At 27.7% G+C, this 21885-nt stretch overlaps 1 protein-coding gene across 1 annotated transcript in view; it reads left to right on the top strand.

Moving 5' to 3' along the window:
* side-VI (sidestep VI) overlaps positions 1-17416 on the top strand; it is a 44345-nt gene extending 26929 nt beyond the window's left edge. The window contains exons 9-16 of the mRNA XM_070644661.1: positions 2321-2451; positions 4670-4826; positions 8401-8609; positions 11319-11481; positions 12902-13123; positions 13445-13693; positions 14189-14307; positions 14648-17416. Coding sequence (XP_070500762.1) covers positions 2321-2451; positions 4670-4826; positions 8401-8609; positions 11319-11481; positions 12902-13123; positions 13445-13693; positions 14189-14307; positions 14648-15187 — 1790 coding nt within the window. The 3' untranslated portion in view covers positions 15188-17416. The remainder of the gene's footprint in view (positions 1-2320; positions 2452-4669; positions 4827-8400; positions 8610-11318; positions 11482-12901; positions 13124-13444; positions 13694-14188; positions 14308-14647) is intronic.
* Positions 17417-21885: the final 4469 nt, after the last annotated feature.

Genomic DNA, 21885 nt, shown 5'->3' with positions numbered 1-21885 from the left:
TTTTTTTTATTTCCTACCTAAGTATTTAAAATTACATAAATTTTACTTAGTAAACTAGTAGTAACATGAAGCAGATCACGCTTCATGGGAATATTCACATCATACGCAGATCAAAAAACTTTATAGAAAAGTAAAGGAAAAAACTTGACAAAAAACACAGTAATTAAAAATATTAACTTTTTTTTCTACTCAAGGCAACATATTTTCATGAGCCTAAGCTTCGCTCGCCCGACATGGGTAGATTACAGTCCTTTTGTAAATCACTATATGAACCGGGCTGAGCTTCGCTCTCCCGACTTGGGTAGATTACAGTACTTTTACAGATCACTATACGAGCCAGGCTTGGCTTCGCTCGCCTTAAAGATCTTTAAAATGAGATCCAGTAGGATCCATTAAACTTCCAGACCCACTAAAACAAGATCCAGTTGGATCCAGGTCACTTCCAGACCTTTCAAATGAGATCTAGTAGGAACCATATAACTTCTAGACAGATAGGAACAAGATCCAGTAAGGATCAAGTTACTTCCAAACCCACAAAACAAAATTCAGTAGGAAGGTAGAGGTCAGTAGGAAATTTTTCACACTTGTGAAGTATATGGAATTTCATATAAAAAATCCCTTTTTTTTTTAATTCCAACAAGCTTAAGTTCGAATCTCATAATATTTTATGAATATTTTATCAATATTTAACTACTTTATAATCTCAGAAAAGTGTAATTTTCGACTAAAGCCGACTAAAGCCGACTAAAAATCGTCCGAATACGACCTCTGGTTTGTTTACAAAAATAAGATTTATTTTGCAATAATCGGCTTTAATTTGGGTCCAAAATTGACAGTTTTATACATCTTGTGCCTCCCTGGAAACACCAATCAAGATGCAGTTTTCACTATTGAATTGGTATTTTCAGGCACATACTTTCCACAAATGATCTATTAGTCAATTCTGTAAGTCTGAAGCAGGAAATTAAATAAACTGATATTTCAAAATAACAGAAACAATATATTAACCCAATCTGAAAATTTGGTGTGAATATGATAAACTTAAATTTACGCATCAAAATATAATAAAATCATTTTTCCATCATTTCATATAGTGCCTTTTATCAGAATTATTTTACTCTCTTTGTCTGTGTATCTCTCTCCCTTTTTCATGTTGTCGAAGAGAATTGGGGGCACAAATATAAATAAATGATATGTTCATATTTCATATAAATAAAATGTTATATGGTGACATCGAATGGCTCTTCTTGTTGAAGAGCACAACAACTATGTATACAATAAAATTCCAGTCTCCATTTATGGATAAATCTATGGACTGAGAATAACGTTGAGATGAATCATACTTTTTTTTTAAACAAAATCACAATAAATTTATTTATTTCTCCAACATGACAACATAAAACACAGTGAGGAGAGCCAAAAAGATGATATGAGATGAGATTTGCAAAAGCGGAAAACGGAAATCTGGTCACAAAAATCCCTTTCCGCATTTGGTGAACAGAAAATACCCACATTCAAGAGCAAGTTGAAAAACTAATATTTTTTTGTATCTTATTCTAAGCGCTCATTGTATAAAATTTAGATTAAACTTTAAATTAATTTAATTATGAAAATAAAGAATTCTACAAATTTATTAAGTTTAAATTTAAAACGATAAATTCGCACATTTATTGCAAAAATAATAAATATCAAAGTAAATCAAAACAAACAAGGGCATATTCATTAGTATACATACAAAATGAAACATACTGAATTATATTGATTGATCATGTTCATTTAGGTGAGCATCATTGTCTGTTGGAGATATACTTTTATTATAAACTTTAAAAATGTTCTTTGAAACTTTATATGATGACAAATACCTTTTCAAAAGAGAAAATATTAAGAACGTCATAATGATGATGATGATGATGATGATGATGCAATCCCACATATGAAAAAAACTTGATGGTAGTTGCACTTTATCCTTTTTCATTCCTCGTTTTTCATGTGGTGATGAGACAGTTCTACACATATGTCTTTATATATAATGCATTAGCTCTCTCAAATGTTTACCAATATGAATTCCAGCTTTTTCTCTGTTAGTCTGTGGATTATTTATTCTTTTCCCTTATAAATGTATGGGAAGAGAAGTAAAATTACCACAATAACCCTTTGAAATTTCTGCGGTATGATGGCGATGATGCTTTTTTTTTCTTATGTTTTTATCTTCTGCAATTATTTTTTTTTATATCAACAAAAATGCACAGCATATTTCAAGAATAATAATTAATTCAATTTCATACTATGTAAACTTTACATTTTTTCTTCTTTTTTACAGATCCTCCTTCTGTAACTTTACAACTTGGTTCAAGTTTAAATCCAGAAGACATCGAAGAGGGAGATGATTGCTATTTTGATTGTAAAATAGAATCCAATCCGAGAACTTATAAAGTCGTTTGGAAACATAATGTAAGTATATATGAATTGAAATATACTATATGTATCAAACGGATAACTTCTAAAAATATCCAGACTTAGACAAACACGGGTAATACTTTGAATTAAATATAAAGTATCACTTCCACCACTTCGTGGAAGGTAAACGAGTTAAATTCATTTTATTCAAACTTGATGAACATTACGATTGGTAAAATCTAGACTATCCATATATATTCGTCATTTTCAAATACAGTTCTTAGTGAAATGTTTTTTATTAAAATCTTCATTCTTGTCGTTAAAAATTTTTCCATACTTTTATACATCACTATATCTTTTATATGTACATGTAACTTTGTATTCAAGTTTTCTTGAACATTGTGAGAAGAAAGTTTACTTTTGAATTTTTGACATGTACAGCTACTGTATGTGGATACATCTTTACGGGATTTTCAAAATGTCATTTACGAATATAAATTGAAGTATGAAGAGGAAGAAATTTAAACTTTGGCATCCATGTATGTAGTAAAAATTTGAACATTGGAAGGGCGTGGCAATTTTTTTCAACTCTGTCTTATTTTTTTCTACACTAAATTTTGTGTTAAAGAAGTAAAACTTCGTACATATGCTCAACTTTATTCTTATGTATAGAAAATAAGAAGCATAAAAAAGAAAAACAAAACCAAACATTTATTCGCTTAATACAAAAAAAAAATATATCAATTACTGAAAACATTTTCATACATGCTTGTCGCATTAACCTTAATAATTGAAGTCATTAACTTGTCTACGATAATATGGAGTTCTTCACATGTGTGTTATCAAGTATAATTGTAACATATCTTAACATGTCATAAAGGAAACAAAAAATATGATAATTTAGAAATCAACATAATTATTATGTTTAACAATTAATAAAAAAAATAGAATACAAGAAGTGTGAAGAAAATGGAATATGAAGTCAAATCTAAGTTTAATGCTCATTATAAGCGGCTCTGATTAATCCGATCTATTTAGTCCTAGTTGCTTTGATTTACTGCAAATGTAGACAAAGTTTAATTAACATTTTACAATAATCCTCATTTAATTGAATAAAGATTTACGATTTTTCTTTTACTTTGCTTATATTAAATAAGCAATTGTACTTGAATCAATGATAAGAAAAAGATTTATAGAATAGAGCAGATTGACTGAATTGATAGGTTTCAATAAATGAAAACGTCTTATATAAAAGCTTTTGATAAAATCATGTATCATGCTCATTTAATCTTTGTAGATGAAGATGATGTATAATATGAGGATAAAGAAGTAAAATATAACATGTGAAGATGAGTATATGGATATAATGATTTAATTATTCGGTTCAGTTCACAACGAGATGGATTTTTAGATTTTAATTTTCTATGGATTGTGAATCAAGCTTTTTGAGGATAAATGAAAATGTAATGAGCACGAACGTGAAATAAATTTATAAATTTTCCAGTTCTAAGTTAAAAGTCTAGCTTTGATTTATGATCTTCTTTCGATTGAACATTTAAACAAAAACTTTTAACTTAAAAAGTTTGATTGAATTATTGAAACTAAAAAAACTTATATTGCTAATGGTTCAATGGATCTAAAAAAATTCAAAGAAAATACTTTAAAAAATAATGAAAAATTCTTGATAACTAATAAATCCAATTCAACCAAAGTATTCAGTATTCATTCGTTGGGATCTAATATATTTTATGCTAATTTTATTGCATGATAATTGAATTTTATTCTACAAACAACTCCATGCAGTTCAATAAACTTTCTCTGTAAAATTTATGTGAACTGTAATAATATCCTTAATATTTTTAGTTACAATCGGTAAAATGTAGAATAAAAATGTCAATATTTTTTTTTTCACTTTTGCATAAATTTATCATCGCAAACGTTAAAAACATTAAAATAACAAGGTTCAAGGAAAAAAATATAAATTAAAATATATGCTCATACAATTTTATTTACAGGAACCTCAATAATGAATAATTTATTATAATTTTTTTTATTCTTTAAAGTTTAAACTTGAGCAATTACCTTTTATAATGAATAAATAAATGTTTACGAAAGATAAACAGAGGTAAACAGCAGTGGACAACTTTTGTATATTCTCAGTTTTTATTTAAAAAAATCTCATTGAGATATGCAAATGTCTGTGCTGTACAAAAAAAAAAAAATGAGGCGAAAAATTCATTTCATGCATTTTATGTTTATATTTTCTTTCTAGGGTTTGCCAATAGCGCACAATGCAAAACGAACAATCATGAGTAGTGATAGTCTTGCACTGCAAGGAGTCACAAGATATCAAGCTGGAAATTATACTTGTGTAGCATCAAATGTCGAGGGAGATGGTGAAAGCAATGTTGTTGAATTAAAAGTTATGTGTAAGTTAATGTACTTCTTGTGTTTGAATTTTTTAAGTATAGATTGTTTTCAGTTTAGGAATCATTGATTCTAAATAGATTTAATTAATATGATTTAGTTTATTATTCATCCTGTCATTCCGTTTTAAGCTAAAATAACAGTTTTACCAGAATAATTAAATGTTATGCATTAATATAAAAAAAAAATCATTTTTCCCAAACTTGTTAAAAATTGACAATTAGTCTTCTATTATTCCACAAAAATTTATAATATTTCGTAGAAAGCACATAAGGAAAGAATTTTCTCACGACTTTTTGCACATCTTTTCCATTTATGCTTAGTCGAATGAGATCCAAAATTCCAGCCACTGAATTATTTAGAATGATATCTATTCATGAGGGATGAAAAAGAAAATTTCTATCTCCTTTACACTGTTCCTCTCTCCTCATACTCTGTTTATACTTTAGCTTTATACCTTTACCTTTGCAACAACATGGCATCAATTTTGCTGCTACATTCTTTCGTTTAAATTTTTCCCATGCTGAATTTCTAGTGATGCTTGTCAGATGTGCACTTTTGTTGAAAAAAAAACCTTTTACCATTTTTCTCTTATTCACTCATTCTTGCACCCTGAATGTGTATTTTTCACTAAAAGACGAAGTTGAAATAATATGTTGACTGTCTAATGCTTTTTCACTGTCTCTATCTACCGATGTACCACAAAATGTACAAAAAAGGACAATGACGACAACTATCTAGAATGATGTTGTTCATATAATACGTAAAACATAGAGCAGTAGCAGAAGTAGTGGTAAAAAAGAAAATTTCAAATTAAATTTTATGTCCAGTGAGAAAAAGAAGTGAGGCACACAGTGCACACAAAAACTTAATTTATATATCTCTATGATCATCATAAAGAAAATTAAACTCTAGAAACACTTCTGTAAAAAAAGATTTTAAAGATGAAGCGTGATGAAAAAGGTTTTTTATAAATTTTTTAGATTTTTGAAATTTTTTTCAAAAATGTAGCGACACTTTGTTCGTGCGTTCGATCATTTGTTCGTTCGTTCGGCTGAAAAGCGAAATCTTTGTTCTGGTTTGTTTTATTCTATATTTTTTTATCGGTCATTTAGAAGTTTTAACGCATTTTTTAACAGTTTTTCATTTTCATATACAAAAACAACAACACGTTTTTTCATTGTTTTACAGTTTTTTCAATGTTTGTCGATGTTTTTACAGTGATTACTGAACAATGTTTGAATTTTTAGCGCATTTTTGAATTTTTTTTCAAAAAGGTAGCTTATTAAATCACTTTGTTCGTTCGGCTGTTCGGGCGTTCGGCTGACGCTAAAAACTTTTTAACTAGACATCGTAGAGAGCTCAGAATGGTTTTAAAAGATCAGTTCCATAAAGTTATTGCGGCGCCGGGCATTTAAAAGTTTCAGATCAACGCATAAATACTATAATTAACAAATTTTCATTTTCATATAAAACAACAACACGTTTTTTCATTGTTTTACAGTGTTCTTCAATGTTTTTTGATGTTTTTACAGTGTTTACTGAACAAACTTTGAATTTTTTTTAACCGTTATGTGGTTTAAATTATTAAAATCCGTTAAATGATGAAATGCTTAAATTTCTATTATGGTGACTTGGAATTAACTGGATCTGGTTTTGTTGGTCTGGAAATGACTTGGATAATACTGGATCTTGTTTTTGTGGGTCAGAAAATTATATGGATCTTACTGGATCTTGTTTTTTGGGTCTGGAAGTGACCTAGTTCCTTCTGAATCTCGTTTTTGTGGGTCTGGAAGTTAAAAGGATTCTACTGGATCTGGTTTTGTGGATCTGGATCCTACAGGATCTTGTTTTTGTGGGTCTGGAAGTGACCTGGATCTTACTGAATCTTGATTTTGTGAATCTAGAAGATATGGATCCTTCTAGATTGGATTCTTTGGTAGGAAAATTGATACCTATTAATATATATTAATCAATTACTGATCGCTGGGACAAAAATGCGCTTAAGTCCCTCGATCAATAACACGAGGACTTTTGTAATTTTTTTGACCGTTATGAGGTTTGAATTATGAAAATCCGTTAAATGATGAAGTTCTTAAATTTGTGGAAGTTTTATATGGATCTTGTTTTTAAGATCTGGATCTTACTGGATCTTAGTTTTTAGGTCTGGAAGTGACCTGGATCTTACTGGATCTCATTTCGTGGGCTAGGAAGTGACTAAAATCCTACTGGATCTTGTTTTTGAGGTCTGGAAGTGACTTATTAATCAATTACTGATCGCTAGGACAAACATGCGCTTAAGTCCCTCGATCAATAACACGAGGACTTTTGTAATTTTTTATTTTATAAATTATATGCTACATGCAAAGCAATGAACTTGAATTTTTACTTGTTCATTTATTATATACTATTCTTCATGATTTTTCACCTTTATCGTCATGATGAATTATTTGTCAATGATAAATAAAACTATGATTAAATTAAATTAATCTTTTTTATCAGGAAAAAGAGTGGAAAAAATGACATAAGCTGAGATTGATTTATTGTATTAAGTGTTTATCTAAATCATTTTTTAAAACGTCCAAGCTCATGATATTAAAAAAATTCTGATTTATTTTAAGTGGCACTAGTGACTAAATAATCATAATAATACTCATCAAAATAATTAGAATTTCCTTATAAATTGCTGTCTAATATCAAAACATCAATTCCCATAATAATTACATCACATTTTTTTACATTATTCATTGGTCCGTAACACATTTAGATATTTATTTAGGGAATTTAAGTTTCTGTTAATATAAAAACTTTTTACTCAAATATTAACTTAGTTATACAAAAATTGATACAGTATTTTCCGAAACTTTTTTTATTAACTTAGAACAAAGTTTGTCAGTTCACGATGGTTTGAAAATCAATCATTTTAATGGAATCAAATCTGACAATCAGAAAATATTTTCTCTTCGATATCGATTAAAAAACCTTCGGTCATAAAAATCTTGTTTAAAAAATTCAGAAACAATGTTGAAAATGTCGGGAAAAAAATTCTCTTGAACTATGAAATTAATATTTTTTAAAATTACAATTAAATTCAAAAGGTAATAAAAGAAAATTATTAGTTCACTAAATGAACTTGGATAAGATGGTTTGTCACAAACTTTTAATGAAAAATTAAACATGAAAAAACGATATTTTCATCGCTTACAATAAGCGACCTAAAAACATTTCAGTCCATCTTTAAAATTAAATTATCGTAAAAACATTCTCTTTAAAAATGATTCAAAAATTTACAGGGACCAGAAAAAGTTGCGGATATACGCAATTTTCATTTTCAATCGTCCCTTCAATTTCCTTTCTTTATATCATTCCTCCCTTTTTACAATTTATAGCTTCCACACAGAAATTTCATCTCACTCCTATTTCCTTCTTTTATTACATACAATCAATGATGCAAGAGATGAGAAGAAGAACAAAATATCAATTCATTTTGATTTTTATTTCCTCTTTTTTCTTATCAGTATAAATTCTGGGAATTTTTTACCAAAAATTTTATTTATTCCTTTACGTTCGTTACAGATAAGCCAATATGTCGCAGTGAACAGAAACGCATTTATGGTGTGGCACGTAATGAGGCAGCAGAAATTTTATGTGAAGTTGATGCTTATCCACCACCGGAATCATTTAAATGGTCATTTAACAATACAGCAGAAACATTTGAAATGCCGCAAAGTGATTATAGAATACATTCATCACAAGCATCAACGCTGACGTATATGCCAGTAAAGGTATGCCTTCTATGCTCCTAAAAATGGTTTTTTATGTTTAAAGAGACAAAAATTCTACTACTATAAATTTATGCATGCAACGAAATATGTGAGAATTTTCTCATGTAAAAGCAGCAAGAATGACTGACTGACTGACTATGACGTTGTGTGTGGAAATTTTTCCATCATCGCATCATGTCATTTGTTGTGGTTATATAGAAAGGAAGCAGTATTTTACTATTTTTTTTCTGTTGTTTTGTTCTCACTCTGTTATTTTTTAATGCATTTCCAAAAATGCATACGGAAACTGTCATGAAGTGGACATTTATTTAGGTGCAGTATTGTGATAGCTGCTAAAGGAAACAGAGACACAGCAGTAGATGCATGCATGCCATATAATATGTTTGTGAGGCATTATGTATTTAGAGCAAGCCTCATATGGTTTGTTTGCTTTTTGTATGGCTACTGTTAAAGCTTCTGCAGCATGAGTTTATGTTAAATGAGAATATTATGGACAAAGATGAAAGTACTATGGAGTTTAAATGTGTATGAATTAGAGAAAATCCACAGAGTGAAGAATGAAGAATAAGCTAAAAATGTTTGATTTTAAACAAACACTTTTAATTATTTAAGCACACATAAAACAGCATCATCAACAACAACAACGAGAACTTGAAAATTATTTGCCTTTACACAAAAAAGAAAAATTGTTTATCCTTTAGCTTCATAACGATGGAAAGTTCTTCAAAAAGTTTCAAAAAATGAAGAATAAGAACAGGAAAAGGAGAAAAAAAACCTTTTCCATTCTCCAACTTTTCTCATCCTACAAGCATTTCTATTTTTTTTCATTGCTTTGTGTTCGTTCAGATAAGGAAAAAATTCTTATTTGAATATTTAATGATAATCAAATATTTATTTTATAAGACTTTGGGCCATTTTAAAGTTTTCCTCTCTTATTCTGAGTATCTCATTCCATGTTCTGCCATTTTCTCCTTTGAATTTCCATTTGGTGCTGCTTTCTTCAGAACCTTTCGTCCTATCTGCCATTTTTATACAAAAAATATAAATTTATGAATTTTTTTTTAAAAAAAAAGTTTTATTACAATTACTTTTAACCTTTTGTAAACTTCTAAAAATAATATCTAAATCTCTTACATGCATTATTCTAGTTATGTGCTCTTTATATGATGATTTTATTTACAAATATTTATATTTGTTTTATAATAATTTTTCAATCATCATCTTTATAAAGTTTATTAGTTCATAGAATACTTACATCAAAGAAAATCGATGTAAAATATATTTCACATAATGTAAAGCAAATATAATAATTGATCAATAAGACAGTTCTCGACCTACATAACAAGATCCAGTAGGATCCAGGTCACTTCCAGACCAGAAAAATAAGATTCAGTAGGATCCCAGTCAATTCCAGATCTAAATAACAAGATCCAGTAGGACAAAAGTCTCTTCCAGACAAGACTAAATAACAAGATTTATTCATCCTTATAACGGCTTTCTAGGATTCAAAAGTTCTAACGGTTTTGCAACTTTTCCCACAAAAAGTTGTTTGCATTTTTTATTAAAATTAAAAATTCATTAATTACAGAGGTCGAAGTCAATGCGAAATGTTAACTTCTCTTCGCTAAAAAATTCACTGGGTTTCAAGTCGATTAGAGTGAACAAGAAAAAACGTGTTCACTTTAGTCGATGCGAAACCGAATTTATTATTTCGTGTTTACTTTAGACTCGGAATCGACATCGTTTTTTTGACTTGAAACCGAGTCGACCCCAAAACCAATTTCAACCTCTGAATTACTATAATGTTTGTAAAAGAAGTTTCAAAAATGCGCTAAAAATTAAAAAAAAAAAACTTTTTTTGTATTGCAAAATAGAGATTTTTTCATCAGATTCTCTAAATTTATCACACATGAATGTTAATTGAAAAAAGTGTTAAACGATTCAGAACAGATTTTTTTTTGTATTTATTTTAAAGCCAAATGTTCAAACAATTTTAATAGACATAAAATTTTTATTTCTTACAAAAAATTTTCTACCTCTTATTTTACTGTTATAATTCTATTACTACCTTACCGCCTTTTGTTTTTAGACGTGTACATATTCTGTAAATAAAAAACAACAACATAAGGTCTTATGACATTTAAAACATTCATGAGAATTACACAACATAGCAGGAGCAAAAGCAATTGCTTTGCTATGTCAATATTAATGCAATAGAATATTAAATTGCAATTAGGGATGGGCATGTATTTTTTCAGTTTTATCACTCTTTGATAGATAAATTTTTTCGTTTACAACTAGAATTTTGTCTGGGAGAACGATACCTCTGTTTAAGACAACTTTTTTTAATAGTATCAAAAAATAATTCACATAATGTCAAAAAGTAAACTTTTCATCAACTTTGCCCATCTCTTGCTCCGTACTCTCTGCAACATAAAGACAAATCGACAAGTTTCATCGAATAATTAAGCAGTTAGATTAAATAATAAAGTGAATGTTTCAATACAGATAGACAGAAAGTCGCATGATATTATTTATTTACTAATAGATGAGTGAATGTAATTAAATTTCAAAAAAGGTCTAAATCATTTCATAAATATTTGAAGCATAATATGACATGTTCTATGATGATGAGTCGAGTACAAGAATTTTATGACCTAAATTACCAACAATAGAATTTTCCATTTTAAATTTTTCATTTCTCTATAGGAAATGGACTTTGGCACAATATTATGTTGGGCGAACAATGCAGTTGGGCAACAAAAGGATCCATGCGTCTTTCATTTAATAGCGGCCGGAAAACCAGATATTCCTTTTAATTGCACGCTTGTTAATCAAACCTCTGAATCATTGGAAGTTGATTGCAATGAAGGTTAGTAAAATATCAAAATAGAAAGAAAAATATTATGCAGTATTGAATGAAGAGAATAAATGAATCTTCATAATTAAAAACCATTTCCTCATTAAAAATAATTTCCTTTTCTAGATCATTATACACTTTCTCTCTATAGGTTCACTAGCTGCTGTTTTCATACTTTTTCTCTTTTTATTCAACATCGTAGTAATGTGCTCCCTTAATATGGGAATATAAAAAAATTGAATGAATGAATGTGAATACTGTAGACATGGAGAAGGGAAGCTTTTATAATCGAAAATTTCCCTTTCGACCCTTTTCAATTGCCATGCCACTAGATATAACTCACGACTATATATATATATATATATGAAGTAATGCAAACATAAGTAAAGTTTGTCGAATAATAACAAAAAATTCAATACAGCGCTTAATCACTTAATTTCAAATGTTTTCAATTTAATTCGTTTTTCACTTAAAAAATAAATTTTATTTAGAGAATGAAATCAGAACTATTTACAGTTATGTAAAATTTTGATTAACATTTAGGTATTTGTCATATTTAACGAAATTTAAAACTAAAGTAATAAAGAGTCAAACAGCTACATATATATGGCAAAACAGTGAGAAAATTTTAAGGAAACCCGTTCCATTTTCCCATATTCAACCAAATATCTCTCATGAGTATAATTCGTTGGTATATCTTATTCGTTTTTATTTTTGTTTTGTAATATCCCTTTGTGGATATGTAGATATATATAATATGTATACGTGTATACCCTTTCTCTATATTATGAGCATACTTGAGCATACATTTAGCCAGTCACGGGCGACAACAGAATTTCCTACATCTTGTCAAACTTTTATATTAGCTACAAACATGATGAGTTTCTTTATTTCACTCTAAATTGTTTCTCCCGTTTCTGTTTTACTTGTATGTATATGTTCCAGCATATAACATTGAAAGTTGTTGAAAACTTTTTTTTTTGGGTTACATCCCTTGATGAATTGGCTATGACCACATTCATTTATATGTGTACGAAATAATTCATTTAAAGCCTTCACTGGTCATTTAGAATTCCATTATGTCAAGAATATATATATATATTCCTATATATACCTATATACATATACCCTATATATATGTATTCACTATACTTCATCAAGGGCAGAAAGTAAATTTGTGTAACAAATGTACATGAATTATGGTAAATAGTGCCATTGAGTGTTCTCTCAAAAAGGAAAAACATTCAATCAGCCATTTTTATGTTATACTGTTATAAAAAAAAATTCAATACCTAAACTATCCAATAAACTGTGTATAAAAATTTATTTATTCAATATTTACACTTTATTTCTGTGTGTGATTGAACACTATTTAGGAAAGAAATTTATAAAACAACTTATCATTTATTCAAAAATTTTAAATATTCAATAGGGTTTGATGGTGGACAACGTCAGTGGTTTATTATGGAAATATTCGATCATCAAACTAATGCATTGCAAGCGAATATTTCATCAAAATATCCTGTGTTTACAGTAAATGGACTGGATGCTGGCAAGATGTTAAGAATCTTTATTTATTCCATCAATTTAAAAGGTCGAAGTGATTCTGTGATGCTTGAAGCATACACACTAAAAGCGGCAGAAAAACAAACGGGTAAGCTATGCAATGTTTTGTAGTCATATCAACTTTTGATTAGATGTGTACACAAAAAGTGTTTTCTTTTCTAAAATTGTATCAAGTTTAATTGAATGCTCGAGGATAAAAAAAGTTATTTTTTTCGGTTTTCAAAAAAAAATTATTTTTTGCATCATTGACTCAATTCGAGTTTGAAAACTTATTAATATTGACAATTTAAATGATATTTTATTTTTTTTTGCAATATATGAAAATTTTCACAAAAACTACATATTTAACAACAAATCATTACAATTTTAATTTTCTTTTAAAATTAATAAAATGTATGGAAAAATTTAGGTCAATATGAAACATTTGATAGCTCAACAATGTTGTCATTCGGAATTCTAGTTGGTCTCTTGACTGCTCTCGTCTGTGTGATTATTGGCATTATTGTTGTGCTGAAAATTCGTACGGCTAGTAGTAAAAAATCAAATAACAAACAACGTCCGGGCAATTTGCCGATTAAAGAGAAAATTTCGGTGCCTTTGAGTCAATCGGAAGAGATGTATGATGAAAAGAATCCTGATGTTGTGCCATCCACAGAAGGTAAAAGTAAAATGTAAATAATATACAACAATTTAGTTTTTTCTTTTACTTTGATAACAAAACTGTTTTTCATAATCATAGCAATAGAAAGTTGTCTTTATCTTATTATTTATGACTGTCACAAAATTTTTTGCATTTCCATGTTTTTTCTCTTTTTGTCTAATCATACTTTTTATACCTATACATTTTATAATGAAGCATTAATTTCTTTTTCAATTATTCAATCTTCTGTTTAATTTTCTTTTTAACAATGGAAAAAAAAATCTTATAATATAATATTCATGAAAAAAAAAATACCATTATTTTTAAACAAATATTGAGGCCTATTATGGCTAAAAAATGTTTACAAATATTTGAGATTTTAACAAAACATATGTCAAACCTTTTTTCATCTTTTCCACAATCCTTATCCCTTTTTATTTTTTTAACAATATTTTACTTTTTCTCTAATTTTTTTGTTTCTCTTTTTTGTTATATGTGAAAATTTTATAACAGATCCAGAGTATAAATTAAAGTCAGCAAATCAGACTCCAACAGCTTTAAATAATGCCCTTACAAATAGTCATGAGATCACTCGGAGCATTATGGATGAAAGAAAAGCATATATAAAAGGGGTAAGAATAAAAAACAAGTGGTATTCTTACTTAGATTGTCACACTTCAGCTCTTTTTTGAGCGATTAGTATTTGATTAACAAATCGCTGGTTATCAATTTGTGAAACTGTCACAAAAAACATTTCATCACTTTAAAATAATTATAAAATATTTAAGTATCGGATGTAGTCATTGTTTTTAACTTTGGCTTTGTAGTGGCAAGACTCAAGGTAACGAACGAAGAACAAAATTAAAAAAAAAAAAATGCAGTTTGAATATAACACTTTTCCCTTTTTAAGTATAAAATGAATAAATTAAGAATTTCTGTTTTCTTTACAATATCCACATCAATTTGATTCAGGCGGGTGAAGTTCATTATGCTGAGTTAACATTACAGATGCCAAAAGATGAGACAAAAAATCTCCTAAATCATACGACGAAAAAGCCCCCACCACCAGCTTATTCATCGTATTTTGACGATTCTACAATGTACGCTCAAATAGATCACTGTAATTATAGTAAATCATCAACAGCAACACTACTCGGCTCAAGTGGGCAGAGTCTCAATAATGGAAGCTTAAAGACTGCTGGAGGAAATGTACTGATGACTGAACATAATTCAACATCACTTCAATATAATCAATTGATATCGCCATTAACACATTCATCTAACTCAAATCCTTCGACAATTCTTATATCAGGTAGTGTTATTGGAACTGCTACAACGCCAACTTATACTTCGATCACAACTAGTGGAGTTGCATCTCAATATCAATCTAATAATTATCATACTCAAACGTTACCATTATTAACATCATCATCAAACAACAAACAATTTTTACGTGATCTTGTTACGGTTAAGACACCATTGTCTTTTTCAGAACAAGAAAGTTGTGTCTAATTACTAATATTCAACTTTTTCATTCGTTTACTATCATCGTCTTCGTCATCCTTGTCATCATTGTCTTGTAATACTAAATACAATATGTCTACTCGCTCTCTCATCTTTTATTTTATAAAAATTAATAAAAAAATGTTACCATTATTAATTTCTGAATTGCAAATGCTTTATTTTCAGTATAAATGTGCAAACATTTAAAACGGCTGCTAATTAAATAATGGCACTTTTTAAATGTTATTAAAAATTTAGAATTCTAATATCTAATGTAGAAAAATGAAGAAAAACATGAAAAATTAGAAATCAAAATTCAAGCAACTTTACAAAAGATTTTTCATTTCATTTCAAGTGAAAATTTTATTCTTATCATGTCCTGTTTTAATGATAGTTTGAAGAAACGAAGCAAATTGTAGCAATAAAAATCTCAAGCGGTTAAATATTGTATATTTATCCAATGAGAGAACAAAAAGAGAAAAGAAAAACTTAAATTGCTTGAAATGGTTTTTAATTTTCCTCATTTTCCTTCTTCCTTCCACATTTTTAGTGTTATTCTTATATTTTCCCAATTTAAACTGTTATATTCTTGATGATTACGATGAGAATAAGCTAGCAAAAAGTATATGAGAATGTGAACGGCAAGCATGGTGAATGAAATGTTTAACACTGCAGTGATAGACGATAGACATGATGATGTGTGTGTAATGTTAAAAAAAACGTGAGAGAGAATTGAAAAGACATTAAACAAATTATCATATAATAAAATGAAAATAAAAATGGATTATCTACAGAAGTTTTGTTATATTCAGAAGAAATTATCAAAATTGTTAAATTAATTTTTATCATTAGTAAACTTAAAAACAAAATTTATGTTTTTAAAACATATGAATAAATTTTATGATGTGATAATATTTTGATGAGGCTCTACAATTTTTTTTTTTTTGCAAACTTAATAGCAATCAAACTGTTTACTTATCCATTTTATCTCATATACGTATTGTATTATATATATATAACACAAACGACAACGATCATTAATTTAAAGTCAATTAATTTTATACGATGCAAATGAAAGCAGAAGGAATCTATCTAGAAAAGAAATATAGATAGAAACATACACAATGAAGAAATGAATTTTCTAAAACCATGTTTATATCTAAACTTTTTATTTGAAATTTAAAAAATCATAATTTTTAGGTTGAATACGAATTTGAAAAAATATATGCAACATTAAGACGAATAGAATCTTTAAAAAAATATCAACCTAATTAGAATTTTTCATAAAAAATTTGGATCGACTTTGAGCTCTGCTTTATCCGTTAAACATCCTTTTTAAAGAATAATATGATATATGGGTGCTCATGCGCGTCTACATAAAAGGGTGATGATAATTTTGAGATAAATTAAATGATGATGTTCGTAATAGGAAATATAAAAATGATAATTTGAAGATTCTTTTATTTAGAGATCATAAATATTATTTTTTATTAACTTAGGGAAATTAACGCACAATAGTTTAATTTGAAAAATCAACTTAAATATAATACCTTTTTTATTGCAATATAAACGAAAAATAAATTTCCATTTAGGTATATTGATCTAAAAATGTGATTTTTTTTAAACAAGATTTCGATGATTTGAAGTACACAAAATTAAAGAAAAATTTTATGCAAAAAATACTACCAACTAAAAATATGACAATGAATGATACAATGGACGATGATATTTTCCATGAACAGAGTAAAAAATATAGATAAATTTCTGGACGTTTCTTACAAAAATTGTATATAAAGGACAAGAACATGTGAATATTTTGAACATATAGATATAAATATAGATAGACAAACAATGAATTTTAATAGCAAAAAATTTTATTATCAGTTTTTTTTTTTTATATTTAAGCAAATAAATTTTTTGTTCATCACAATATGACGACATTGTGTAGTGAAAAAGAAGAAAAAAAAGATAAGGAATTTTTACAAGGGCGAGGGGAAAAAGGTCTAGTAAGAAAATTTTTTATTGCATTTTATGTTTTTTAATATTCTAATAAAAACTTTAGATAATTAAAACCAATTTTTTGTTATTATAATGATGGAAAAAAATTTAAAGTAAAAGCCCATTTATTGTAGCAGTCACAGATTTTTAATTGAAAAATAAATTTTAATTTTCTATTTTCACATCTTTGAAAATTAAAAAAATTAATATTGAATGAAAAACTCAGAAATTATTTTAATTGAATATTAAATTTTAAAATATATTTTTTATGTTGAACTTTGATTAGATAAAAAAGAAAAACACTTTTTCTTGGTCAATTTTTGAATAAGGAAGAACAAATTGTTATGAGATATTTTTTTCTGATTATCTAAAATATAATGTATACTGATAAAAGTACGCTATAAAAGTTGGGTTGTGTAATTAAACAAACGAATAAAAATAGAAAAATTTTATTTAACTTTTTGTCAACCATTGTGGGATGAACAAAAAAAAAAAGAAATAACGATTTGGTTGTAAATATTTATTCTTTAAAAAGAAAAAAAAAAACTGTTTGTTAATTAAATTAAGAAAGAAAGAGAATAAATTTTTCGAGAACTTTAAAAAATCTTTAAGAGAAAAAATTGAATTTTTAAAGACTTTGTGTAAGAAAAAAAAAAAAAAACGTTTAAGAATTAAAAACGTCGAATAAAAAATTGTACATAGTGAATAAGTTAAAATACAAAAATGTATAATTTTGTTTTTCATGAAAAAAAAGAAAAAAGTTTCCCTGGTTTAAAATAAAAATGAACGAAAATTTACGAATTTACTTTTTGTATGTTTTATTTACTTTACATAATATTTAAAAATTTCAGTTTATTCAATTGGCACTTAACAGAAATATCAATACTATTAATTGGGTATCACTACATAGGTGTATTAATTTAAAAATCAAAAATATGAAAGAAAAAAAAACAGCATGAATCAAAAACAAAATGAGCTTAAGAAAGCTTAAAATAGATTACAGCAAATGAGAGTGATGAAAATAAATCAAAATGTGAGAAGCTAATACCAGAAACTGTCAGAAAATGGCACACGATATACATAATATGCGAAACATGGGAGCTTACAAATGTAAAAAGATCGTTTTTATGCTAATAAATGTCCCCGCAGCAGAACAAATATATCATCATGTCTGTCCCAAAAAAGGAGAAGAGAAAAAATGAAAGCATGAAGGATGAAGCAAAAATGAATTCAAGCAGCATTGGATACATATGTAATTCTATCTTATTCCTCATTTCTATTCCTTAATTCCCCTCCTCTTTCTCTTATTACACTCTTCTATTTTTCCTTTTTCATTTTTGTCATATTTTCATTCTGAAATGAAAGGCACAGCATCATAAATTCCAGTTCATATTAAAAGAGGAAAAATTTGAGACAATTTTTTATTGTCATGTTTATTTATCATCATCTATTACAATTGCAAGAGCTTCTTCCTCATTGCTACAAGTTTTCCTACATATTATTTTCTATATTACGTCATATAGACTAGTGATTTGGTAGGACGAGTTAAAATAAATAGCTTCGGAATAAATAAACAAAAATTTTGTACATCACTTCATTTGTATATTGAAGTAAGCGACTTTAGGTAGGTGTGTGAACGAATAAAACATTTCTTTCAATATCATTTGCTTTTTATTATATTGATTATGGGCTGTTTTATTAGATATTTAGTAAAGTTCAAATCTTCATCCAAATGAGAAAAAAATATTTATTAATTTGTTCATTTTTTGCTTACATGAAGTATTAATATGTTTCATAAAATTTATATTCTTAATTGCCATCAAATTGAAAATATTCTTTTCTTGAATGCAAACAAACATTGTTCATCTCTTTCGTCTTAACTTTGTCGCATATTTTCATATCTGTACATATGTGTCCTAAAATAAAACGAAAAAGAATGTTAAAATACAATAAGAAAGAAAGGAAATGCTAAAGGCTATCGTAATTTTAGATTAAAGCATTCCTAATTAACTTTAACATTCACATTTTTTTAGCTCTGCAATTCACTTTGCTTTTAAAGCTCAATATCACTTTTTTATGAGACTTGTTTTCGTTTTTCGTTGATATCATAATAACTATACAGAATACGGAGAATAAAAATGGAATGTCTGAAAGTTTTCCTTTATGCTTTCTTTGGTATCTGCAAGAATGTCGTTAAAAATAGACATAAAATAAATTACAAAGTATTCACCAACACACAACATTCCTCAGTTGGTCTCTTCCTTATTTTTTCTCTCTTTTCTTCTTAATTTTTTGTGTATGCTTTATATTTTTGATTATATGGACACATATCTTATAAGAAAGCTAAATCAAAAGCTACAAAGAGAGAGAGCATGAGAGGAGCAAGCGTATAAAAATATATCACATTTTTATGACGACTAAGGTCAAAAGATTTCTATTTCTTGGACATTTCAAGCGTAAGAAAAATAATGGATTAATGCTCGAGAGTGTTGTTTTGTCTTCTTAGAATAATTTTTTTTAAGTTTGAAGTGTTGCCTTAAGAAGAAATTTCATTGTTGTTTCACATAAATAGTTGATATAAATTTTAGAATTTTTATTTGCTCATCTATTTATTTCATTTAATTAATTTTATAGCTTTTTTATCAATGGATACCTCCAAGATTACCTTTTGTATTTGTGAGTTTAATTCTGACTTAAAGAACTAATTCATTTAATTAGACAAAATATTTGTTTTAATTTAAAAAAATTGTTAATTTAATTCTAATTAATTAGTTTTTCTGTGAAGTTGTCTGGCATTTTAATATTTTTCAAAGCTATTTTAATTTAATAATTAATTATTAATCTTCATTCATTATCATTTTTATGTAGAGTAATTTCAAATGTAGAATTGATACTTTTTTTTCGTCAGATGGTTTTTACGAGCGATATAGTACTCTGGTGAGTAGAGCTTATTTTTGACCTATTTTATAACTTAATAGTACTTAAAATGAATTTAGTGACAAACATATATTGATTGACAAAATTTGACACATTACATTACCTTTAAGTCACAAACCGTCACCAAATAAGCTTTATCTATCATCCATATGTTCACCATGTTGACAAGCCATCCATTGATTTGAAAAATTTGCATTTATAAATATACACTGACTCCAAAATCTATGTGGCTTTAAATAGTAACCAAATGGAACTTTGAGTTGGTCGGTTTTAACTTAAAGTAACGATTTACATAAGATTTATTGAAACGCTAAATCTGCCAATATACATGTCTCCCACAAATACTGAATAACATCAAAATATTAGAAAAAACATCACCTTTAATAATTATTGATCCTAAAAATTCGATGAATATAACAACATAATCTTATCCAAAAAAAACTTTGTATTCATTGAATATATTTTACTTAACATATACAAAATTTCTGACATAAAAATATCGTAAGATATTACTTAGGTATTTTTATGATTACATTTTTCTTAAATTAAACTTAATTTAATTTACTTCAGATTTATTGAAGACGGAAAGGAACTTTCCCTAAATTTTGAAAAATTGGGAGCAGAAGATATAGACAAATACATTGCAAAGTTGAGTAAAGATGCCTTGCAAAGTCACACAAGGTTCATTTTTCGTGCAAATTTTAGTCAAATTGACTATGAAATGTAGAAATACTTGACATATGAAAAAACAAACGTGTTTCATCCAAAAATGATTATTAAATTTTTTAATGTTTTATCATCGACAGATATCCAAACATCGTAAATGATTAAGATTAAAATTAAGTTTTATTTTTAACGTATTTTTGAGATTCAAATTTTAACGATTTTTCAAAATTTAAATTGTGTTTCTGATTTTGTGTGTGTGAAAAAGTCGAAAATTATTTAATTAATTTCAGAGCTCGAAGTCGATATGGTTGAAGTCGACTCGAGTCGACTCGACTCGACTCAAAAACACTCGACTTCAAGTCGACTCGAGTCGACACGATTTTTTTTGAGCCGACTCAAGTCGACTCGAGTCGAGTGTTTTTTAGCGCATTTTTGAAACTTGTTTTCAAAAAGGTAGCTTAATAAGACACTTTGTTCGTTCGTCTGTTCGTCTGTTCGTTCGTTCGGGCTAGGTTCTTATCTCAGCAATTAGACATCGTAGAGAGCTCAGGTTTGTTTTATTAGCTCCGTGTTATTGTTTTATTGCGGGCAAATGCATTTAAAAGTTTCAAATCAAACCATAAATACTATAATTAACAACTTTTCATTTTCATATACAACAACAACAAAAACAACAACACGTTTTTTCATTGTTTTACAGTGTTTTTCAATGTTTGTCGATGTTTTTACAGAGTTTACTGAACAATGTTTGAATTTTTTTTGACCGTTATGAGGTTTGAATTATGAAAATCCGTTAAATGATGAAGTTCTTAAATTTGTGGAAGTTTTATATGGATCATGTTTTCAAGATCTGAAATTGACCTGGATCTTAATGGATCTTGGTTTTTAGGTCTGGAAGTGACCTGGATCTTACTGGATCTTGTGTTTTAGGTCTGGAAGTGACCTGGATCTTACTGGATCTTGGTTTTTAGGTCTAAAAGTGATCTGTATCTTACTGGATCTTAGTTTTTAGGTCTGGAAGTGAACTGGATCTTACTGGATCTTGTGTTTTAGTTCTGGAAGTGAACTGGATCTTACTGGATCTGGTGTTTTAGTTCTGGAAGTGA

Source organism: Chironomus tepperi, unplaced genomic scaffold (genome assembly GCF_022539635.2).
Source record: "Chironomus tepperi strain 1889 unplaced genomic scaffold, CSIRO-AGI_Ctep_v1 contig_338, whole genome shotgun sequence".
Classification (NCBI taxonomy): Eukaryota; Metazoa; Arthropoda; class Insecta; order Diptera; family Chironomidae; genus Chironomus; species Chironomus tepperi.
The sequence above is the reverse complement of the archived record's forward strand: the minus strand, read 5'-3'. Positions and strand labels throughout refer to the sequence as shown.